The sequence below is a fragment of the Drosophila suzukii genome, unplaced genomic scaffold, assembly GCF_043229965.1.
Source record: "Drosophila suzukii unplaced genomic scaffold, CBGP_Dsuzu_IsoJpt1.0 scf_10, whole genome shotgun sequence".
NCBI classification, from domain to species: Eukaryota; Metazoa; Arthropoda; class Insecta; order Diptera; family Drosophilidae; genus Drosophila; species Drosophila suzukii.
This window is the reverse complement of record NW_027255897.1, coordinates 376,290-386,577: the sequence shown is the minus strand read 5'-3', so window position 1 is coordinate 386,577 and position 10,288 is coordinate 376,290. Positions and strand designations below refer to the sequence as shown.

The window sequence follows — 10,288 nt, the reverse complement described above, 5'->3', positions numbered from 1 at the left end:
GCACATATGGTGACTTCTTTATTAAGCATGGCATATTGTACAAGGATCCTGTCAAAGAACTGATTGTGGTGCCGACATTAATGGAGGAAGAAATCATTCGTATGGCCCATAAGCAAGGACATTTCTCAGTAAAAAGAACTCAAGAGGCTGTCGAGAAGACATTTTACATACCGAACTTATCGAAAAAAGTAATAAGAGTGGTCAAGTGTTGCGTCGAATGTATTATTTCTGAAGGCAAGGCAGGCAAAAAGGAAGGTTTCTTAACACCCATTAACAAAGATGACAAGCCGTTGGAAACATATCATGTTGATCATGTAGGACCAATAGAGCAGACCAGCAAGAACTACAACTACATTCTCGTCGTGATCGATGCGTTCTCTAAGTTTGTCTGGCTCCACCCGACAAAAAATACAACCGCTGAAGGAGTTATCGATCGACTTACCCGTCAAGCGGCAGTGTTTGGAAACCCTAAGCGCATAATATCAGATAGAGGGGCAGCGTTTGTTGCAAACACATTTAGGCAATACTGCGACGAGAACGGGATACAGCATCTAATGATAGCCACTGGAGTTCCCCGAGGGAATGGTCAGGTGGAGCGAATCCATAAAATTGTAATCCCAATGTTGGCCAAGCTTTGTCAAGAGAAATCGTCCAGCTGGTATAAACATCTAGAGGTTGTGCAGCAAGTAATGCACAGCACACCCCCAAGAAGCACGAAACTATCACCCTTCAGGATATTAACAGGGGTTGAAATGAGGACCAACAAACTATCCGAGCTCAACACGTTCCTTGAAGACGCCGCTATCGAAGAATTGGACCAAGAGAGAGAGACCGTTCGTATGGAAGCGAAGAGTAACATCTCCAAAATTCAGCAAGAGAATCGTTGGTCCTTTAACAAGGGTCGTAAGAAGGAGCTGAATTACAAAATCAACGAACTCGTCGCCATAAAGCGCACACAGTACGGGACCGGCTTAAAGTTAAAACCAAAATTCTTTGGACCTTACAAAGTAGTCAGGACTCTTCCCCATGGCCGATATGACGTGGAGAAAGTTGGTGACCATGAAGGTCCAGGGAAAACATCAACCGTCGCTGAATATATGAAGAAATGGAATCCTCAGTCAGACTCAGCAGAAGAACCATCATTCGAGCCGAATGATGAATCAGGATGGCCGATTGTGGGAAAGGAAAAGAAGACAAGGAGTGGTCATGTCTACAACAGCTCTGCCTAAACTTATTTTACTTTACTTACATTAAGGTATATTCAAATCTGTTAACGTAAAATTATCGCTTGCAACTCTGTTAAAATATTATATTCGATACCGCACGAAAAGAATCGTCGCATAGAGTACTCGCTTTTGCTTTCTGTTTTTTCCGAGGAAGAAGATGTAAAACGGAATATCTTATTGTCTATCAATTAAATAAAGTCATTAAACTTAATTGTTGAGATTATCTTTGAACCATCACCGGCGATCCTATATAGATACGGCTCAAGAAGCTTGTCAGTGTAATCAGACAAGTGTGTTTTGATTTAGATCATGAGGCCATCTAGCCATTCTCGATCGAAGACTTGAGATACATCGAGAAATATTGCGCTGCAGTATTCCCGATGCTCAAAGGCTGTGCGTATTTCTGATTTTATTCTGTTAACTTGTTCGATTGTTCCATGGTTTTGACGAAAGCCAAATTGATGAGCAGGGATAACATTTTGTGCTTCTAGATATGGAATTTTCCGAGTTAGAAGGCATTTTTCGAACAACTTAGACGGACACGATAATAAACTAATTGGTCTGTAGGATGACGGAATTGTGTGGTCTATTCCGTGCTTCGGTATCATAATGATAATAGATTTTTTCAATTTTTTCGGATAGTAGCCGAGAGTTATGAACCCTGTCGCCGCCAAAATCTATTGCAATAGACAGATCCAACGAGCCCGCTATAACTTTCCAATCAGCAGATGAGTGGTTGGAATTGTACCGTTCAAAATAAGCCTTAAGAGCACTTGTCGGGTACGCGAGCACTTGCTTCGCCCGCGCTTATTCAGTACAGCATTAGCCACCGTCTGCTACGATTATTTTTATGTAACGCCATACAGCCGGCAGTTATTTATTGAATAATAATTTGGATATATGTTAACCTACGAGTTTTATTAGAACTGGGACGTGCTACGTAAAAGTCGGGAACAGAGTGGCGCTGGCCTCAACAATCTTTAAAAATCACAGAAGTGGTGCCAACGATGCCGATGTCATTCCATAAACCCCAGGCCTCGTCATCACCGACCCAAGGAAACGGATTGGCGAAACTTCCATACAACCCGTCATATCAAGCTTCTTCTCCGGAACACATTAACAAAAATACACAATCCGCGTCGACGACGGCTACGACCACTAGCATGGCAGTGGGTTGCATCTCAGCGGTAGGTGAAAAGCCCGCTCAAACGCCATGCGGTTTATCGAACCTAGCCCCACAGGGTTCGGCCCCGGTTAAGCTCTTATTAGTGGGACCAGACGCAGCCAACAAAATAATGCTGACCGCTGGCATACCAACACCTTCGCAGATTGCCGCTCGTCAAGCGATCCCAAGGGAGTTGCCAGCTTTCGATGGCATTGGCTTGGCCATTATTTTATAGCAGTTTTCAAACTAGCACAAAGATCGCCGGCTACACCAACGCGGTTAACCTCATGCGCCTACAGTCAAGCCTGAGAGGTAGGACCCGAGAACTAGTACAAAGTAAATTACTATTACCAGCGATGGTCCCCGAAATCATACAGACACTTCAAATGTGTTTCGGTCGGCCAGAGCATGTACTTCAAACAATGCTTGATAAATGCCGCCTCCATAGGAAAAACTAGAACCTCTGATCGAGTACGCCCTCTGCGTAAGAAAAATATATTCAACGATGGAAGCCTGTGAGCCAGTCGCCCACATGAGCAACCCACTCCATGTGCAGGAACTAGTGGAAAAGCTTCCTTCGCACCTAAAATTGCAATGGGCCATGCACCTAAAAGAAACCGCTGTGCCGGTGGTGAAAGTATTCAGTGAATTGATGTACACAATTGCCGAAGCACCTAGTCAAGTATCATCCCCACTTTACTTCGAGCGCAGCGAACGCCTTAATTACCATTCGGCGAGTAAGGAACCACGCCGTGTTAGAGGGAAATGCGTGATATGCGATGCCGGAGATCGCAAGATCCAAACCTGCCCTAACTTCCCCGCTATGAACACGGCAGAAAAACGGGACGTGTCCCGCACCCATCACTTGTGCCTCAATTGCCTCAACAAGCACCGAAGCCAGTGCCTTCAAGGAAGATATGCAACATAAACAACTGTCGCGAACGTCACCATCCCCTACAGCACGCAGAACAACTCTACCGCGCCGAACATTCGCGCCAGCCAACAGCACCCGAGATTGAGAGCGGTCGCATTCTCGCCCATAGACATGCGGATTAAACTAATTTCCGTATCGTACCAATCAAAATCGATTATAAGACTCAACAAATTAACACCTTTGCCTTTCTAGACGAAGGATCATCAGTAACGCTGATCGAAGAAACCATCTTTCAGCAGCTGGCGGTGACAGGCGTACCACACCCACTCTGCCTGAAATGGACCGACAATACAACCTGTGTCGAAGAAACTTCTAAAACAGCGACTTTACGTGTCATTAACACGCAGAACGAAGCCAAACTTAAATTGAGAGATGTTCGGAGCGTCAGAAGCCTAAACTTACCACTGCAGTCCGCCAATATGGAGGAGCTCGCCATGAAGTTCCCGTACCTTAAAGGACTACCAATTGCCATATTGGCATTTGACAACGTGCGACCAACTATAATCGTTGGAGCGGATAAGTGGAATTTAGCCGTACCTCTTAGAATCCGGGAGGGAGCGTGGCGCCAGCCAATTGCTTCCAAGACTCGACCTCCGAGCAAAAGAACTAACGTAGAGGGACACGTTAACATCCATGAGTGCAGATGCTACGAAGCCGATACCGCCTTACACGAGGCCATTAAGCAAACCTTCGCAGTAGAGACTCCTCGACGTGCCCACCTATATTCTGAGGATGACTCCCGTGCCCTAGCCATCATGAACTCGACAGCCAAATTTAGGGACGACAGATTTGAAATTGGACTGCTGTGGAAGAGCGAGAACGCAGCTCTACCAGATAGTTTCCCAAACGCCATTAGACGACTGGTGTGCCTACAACAGAAATTCATCAAGGAACCAGCACTAAAGATTCAAACCCAAAAGGAGATTGATAATGTCGTGCAAAAGAGATATGCCCGTAAGCTAAATGCAGCCGAGATATTGGAGGAACACGCGAGGGTATGGTATCTACCAACCTTTATAATTACAAGCCCGAACAAACCTAATAGGATTCGTCTAGTTTGGGATGCAGCAGCGCAGGAAGGGGGACAATCCCTAAACGACTTCATACACGCCGGTCCCGATCTCTTGAAACCTTTGGTGGATCTGCTGATCTCACTTCGCGCCGGAAAGGTGGCGATCATCGGTGACATCGCGGAGATTTTTCATCAAATTCGAGTCAAGCCGGAAGATGCCCATGTTCAGCGCTTCCTTTGTTACGACCAAGATGACGAGCTACACCATCCAAGCGTCTACACGATGGAAGCGCTCACATTTGGCATAAACTGCGCACCATGGATCGCACGCTTCATACGGGACAGAAGCGCTGATAGGTTCCAACAGCAATATCGCGCCGCCACACAAGCCGTGAAAAATTACCATTACGTCGACGACTTTATCTACAGCGGCAACGACAATAAAAAGGTGATAGAAATCGCCACACTATATTCGCAACTGGGCATCGAACTCGAAGACTGTGCTTAGCGAACTAGGCGGAGAATCATCGACACGGAGGTCGAAATCACCACCGCCGAGAAAGTCCTCGGCCTATACTGGATCCCGGAAAAGGACGACCTATCGTTTATCTTCAAATTCTCGCGTCTGAAACGCGACATATGGACAGAAAACGATGCACCCTCGAAGCGAGAACTCCTCCAAGTACTTATGTCAATGTACGACCCCCTCGGCCTCCTCGTCTGTTACACTATAGAGCTGAAAATATTATTACAAGAAGTGTGGCGGACACCCGCCGACTAGGACGACTTCATACCAGAAAGCCTGCTCCCAAAATGGAAGCTATGGATGCAGGCATTAACCCTAATCGCCACGGTTAAGATTCTTCGATGCTTCTTCAGAACCAACGAGGACATCCATAACGTGCAGCTCCTTCCTACCTTCGTAGACGCAAGTGAACTCGCATATGCAGCAGTCTCGTATCTTCGCATCCACCAAGGCAACTCCGTTTATCTTAGTCTACTAGCAGCCAAAACTAAAGTTGCACCGCTAAGCCCGCTGTCCATTCCCCGTATAGAATTACAGGCAGCAGTCACTGGTGCCAAGCTTAGCCAGCAAATTCAAACAAACTATCGGCTATTAGGTAACTCCCATTACTACTGGACGGACTCCAAAACAGTCCTTAAATGGCTGCGAATGGACCCGCGCAAGTTCCAGCAGTACGTAATGCATCGAGTAGGAGAAGTGTTGGAGCTCACCAATGTCGACCAATGGCATTGGGTGCCATCGGACTAAAACCCTGCTGACATCGCCACTAAGACTTCGAGTTTCACTTCCATGCATAAAAGTTTTGATGGCCCGGAGTACCTTCTCCAGGAACGCTCTCAATGGTCCACCTGTACCGACCTAGGAGCCCCAACCAACATCGAAGTGAAGCCGGTTGTTTTTCGTCGCTACTACGCCACTGGACCCCATCGTGAACGTAGAACACTTTTCCGACTGGCGGAGGCTATATCGAGCAGTAGCAACGTTTATATTATACATCGAAAAGCTGAAAGCAACAGCGTGGAAAACGCCTCCGATTACGAGCATTAACGTCGAGATGATACGCCGCGCTCAAACAACACTGATACGCTACGCGCAGGTATCAGAGCTCCGAAAAGAAATATTTTTTGACTTTCCAAAGGTAAAGCTCTAAACGCAAATTCAAAACTAATTTGTCTTAATGTGTTTCTAGACGATGACCAGCTGCTACGGATCCAAGGGAGAGCTGAAAACTTGTGCCCCAACAGAAAATAGTACTCCCTTACGGACACGCCTAATTGTCAACTGGTATCACCGTCAGATACAGTTTTATATAAGTCAGCCCTACGAGCATGCCAACGCTTCAGAAACGATAATACCTCCCCAAAACTGCCGCAAATGGCACAACTTCCCATTGCTAGAGTCGCCGCTTATCAACGCCCATTTACCTGCCTTGGAATCGATTACTATGGACCAATTCCCGTGACCGTTGGCAGGAGGAAGGAGAAACGATGGGGAGTAATCTTTACCTGTCTCATGGTCAGAGCAGTGCATCTAGAAATAGCTCACTCTCTCGGCGCCTAGAGAAATATTCTCGTACAACGGCACTAATTTTAAAGCTTCCGATAAGGTGATCTGCGAGGAGCTTCCAAGGATTAACTTCGACGAAGTGTACGGATAGTTCGACACAACTAAGTGGAACTTAAACCCGCCAGCAGCGCCTCATATGGGGGAGCATGGGAGCGCCTTATAGCCTCCATAAAAAGGGTTCTGTCCACCATCTGCCCAGCGATGAAGTTCACTAGCGAGAGTCTACAAAGAGCACTTTGGGAGATCGAATTTATAATAAACTTAAGGCCGCTCACATTCGTATAGCCGGCGGGAGAATGTCGACGCCGAAATCGGTTACAATAGACAGATCCAATGAGCCCGCTATAACGTTCCAATCAGCAGATGAGTGGCTGGAAATGTACCGTTCAACATAAGCGCACTTGTCGGGTACGCGAGCACTTGCTTCGTTCGCGCTTATTCAGTACAGCATTAGCCACCGTCTGCTACGATTATTTTTGAAGCGGTTCCCTTACTTCTTTGTGTCACGGCTATGTGTAACACCATACAGCCAGCAGTTATACATTAAATAATAAATTGGATATATGTTAACCTACGAGTTTTATTAGAATTGGGACGTGCTACGTAAAAGTCGAGGACATGGTGGCGCTGGCCTCAACAATCCAAGCTTACAAGAGCTTACAAATAACCTCAATGGCAGAGTTTGGAAGTTTAATTAAAATTTTTTGGGTTATTTGGTCACCGCCAGGGGCCTTTTTCGGTTTCAGTTTCCCAATGACTTTCGCGATCTCCCTTGGCTGAAACAATGGTGGTAGGGAAATAGATTCAGATTCGATTTGTGGTAGGACAAATGAACCAGTGGCATGATTCGGCTGGAAGCCGTTTCTGAGATGTAAAGCAAAATTTTTGGCTCTATCTTCGTCGCTGCGGACCCAGCTGCCAGATGAATTTCCTATCGGAGTGACTGTTTCGATTGGAGAGCTCAGATTTTGGGGAGCCCTCCACAGAGGATGTTTTGTTCTGGTTGGCGAAAGTTTTTTAACGTACCGCAGCTGTGCATTTTAGAGCTCGGTTTAGTGTGCGAGTGGCTTCCTTAAGACGTTGCTTTGAAGACGGCGATCTGTTGGTTTGCCAGACACGTCGCAGGCGCCTCTTTTCTAAGACTAGCCGTTCAATTTACAGAAAATAGTACTCCCTTACGGACACGCCTAATTGTCAACTGGTATCACCGTCAGATACAGTTTTATATAAGTCAGCCCTACGAGCATGCCAACGCTTCAGAAACGATAATGCCTCCCCAAAACTGCCGCAAATGGCACAACTTCCCATTGCTAGAGTCGCCGCTTATCAACGCCCATTTACCTGCCTTGGAATCGATTACTATGGACCAATTCCCGTGACCGTTGGCAGGAGGAAGGAGAAACGATGGGGAGTAATCTTTACCTGTCTCATGGTCAGAGCAGTGCATCTAGAAATAGCTCACTCTCTCGGCGCCTAGAGAAATATTCTCGTACAACGGCACTAATTTTAAAGCTTCCGATAAGGTGATCTGCGAGGAGCTTCCAAGGATTAACTTCGACGAAGTGTACGGATAGTTCGACACAACTAAGTGGAACTTAAGCCCGCCAGCAGCGCCTCATATGGGGGGAGCATGGGAGCGCCTTATAGCCTCCATAAAAAGGGTTCTGTCCACCATCTGCCCAGCAATGAAGTTCACTAGCGAGAGTCTACAAAGAGCACTTTGGGAGATCGAATTTATAATAAACTTAAGGCCGCTCACATTCGTATAGCCGGCGGGAGAATGTCGACGCCGAAATCGGTTACAATAGACAGATCCAATGAGCCCGCTATAACGTTCCAATCAGCAGATGAGTGGCTGGAAATGTACCGTTCAACATAAGCGCACTTGTCGGGTACGCGAGCACTTGCTTCGTTCGCGCTTATTCAGTACAGCATTAGCCACCGTCTGCTACGATTATTTTTGAAGCGGTTCCCTTACTTCTTTGTGTCACGGCTATGTGTAACACCATACATCCAGCAGTTATACATTAAATAATAAATTGGATATATGTTAACCTACGAGTTTTATTAGAATTGGGACGTGCTACGTAAAAGTCGAGGACATGGTGGCGCTGGCCTCAACAATCCAAGCTTACAAGAGCTTACAAATAACCTAAATGGCAGAGTTTGGAAGTTTAATTGAAATTTTTAGGGTTATTTGGTCACCGCCAGGGGCCTTTTTCGGTTTCAGTTTCCCAATGACTTTCGCGATCTCCCTTGGCTGAAACAATGGTGGTAGGGAAATAGATTCAGATTCGATTTGTGGTAGGACAAATGAACCAGTGGCATGATTCGGCTGGAAGCCGTTTCTGAGATGTAAAGCAAAATTTTTGGCTCTATCTTCGTCGCTGCGGACCCAGCTGCCAGATGAATTTCTTATCGGAGTGACTGTTTCGATTGGAGAGCTCAGATTTTGGGGAGCCCTCCACAGAGGATGTTTTGTTCTGGTTGGCGAAAGTTTTTTAACGTACCGCAGCTGTGCATTTTAGAGCTCGGTTTAGTGTGCGAGACACGTCGCAGGCGCCTCTTTTCTAAGACTAGCCGTTCAATTTACAGATTAGTTTTGAAGGGGTTGGTTTGCACGTCCCTGCCTTGTGATGTTGAGATAGTGGCTGCCTCTACGAATAATTCTTCAAGACCATCGGTAGAGGTATAGTCCTCCGCAGCTATAAAGCGATCCCTAAGCAAGTTTTAGAAATCCATGAATTGTCCTTCAGAAATTGTAAAGCGAGGCGGGCAGTAGACAGCGGCTATGGTGAGGTTTCCTTTGCCTGACTGCACTTTGATAGACGTGGCTTACAAGTAATTAGTTACAAATCTTTGGTCTAAGTGGTGCTTGATGCGTTCCCTGATTAGGATGCCGGGGGCTTCTCCATCTGGATGGTCTGTGCGGTAGAAAGTGTAGCCTCTTATTTGGAAATTGTATTTGTCAGTGAGGTGCGTCTCTACCAGTAGCATAATGTCGATATGAATATCATTCAGGAACTGTGTTACTTCAAGGTTGTGCCGTGGAACGCCATTGGCGTTCCACATTGTTATTCGTAGATTTGCCATATTTTATTTGGACTGCTTAGCTGCAAGCTTACAGCTACCATGTTCTGGTTTTGAACCAGTGTTTGCATGGTCGTTTTCATGAATGAAATGAATTCCATTATACTTTGTTGCATTGTGACCATCCTAGATTCTAGAGTGCTTTGTGACTGTACTTCGATCTGCTGAGCGTTTCCTAGATGTACGCCGGGGGGTAGCGGGGTACCGGTGGCGCTTGTGGAATGGCGTGGGAGGCGACGGCGGGAAACTGGCGGCGTCGGCGGGCTGCTGCGCTGGGCTTCGGCGGTTTGCTGATGGTGCGGTTTGCTGGTGGTGCGTCGGAAAGCGTCTAGGCTGTAGGGGAGAAAACCACTTGAAACGCAAAGTGCCCTTGACCGAAAAGTAATACGCACAAAGTTCACTCTGTAAAATAGGCGGGGAAACGACCGCGGTTTATTCAATATGACTGCCAAAATTTAACTACTTAAGTCTAAGCTCCGCTCCGCGCTCCAAAGCGTAGCGGAAACTTCACGGAGGGGAGCTGGGAACAGCGCAGGAGAGCGGGAGAGCGTTGCAGCTGGATAGCGGGGCCGGTCGAGATTCGCCGGACAGTGGGCCTGAAAATTCCGCCCCCTTGCAATCGCTAGCGTTGCAAAAAAGAGACGGAACTTCGGCCAGTCGCCTACGCCTTAAGCCTGCGTACAGGGGCCGGAGAGGATCCACCCGAACACCGTCTTCTGGGCTACTGGCAGTCCCTCGTCGACCATGTGGAAGCACGGCTGTATCACCT

General features: G+C 46.9%; 1 protein-coding gene across 1 annotated transcript; it reads left to right on the top strand.

The window, feature by feature from the left end:
- The first annotated feature begins 3,744 nt into the window (after nucleotides 1–3,744).
- Nucleotides 3,745–4,845, top strand: LOC139354583 (uncharacterized). Its single transcript, XM_070998843.1, has one exon. The coding sequence runs from the start codon at nucleotides 3,745–3,747 to the stop codon at nucleotides 4,843–4,845; it is 1,101 nt and encodes a 366-aa protein (XP_070854944.1).
- Nucleotides 4,846–10,288: the final 5,443 nt, after the last annotated feature.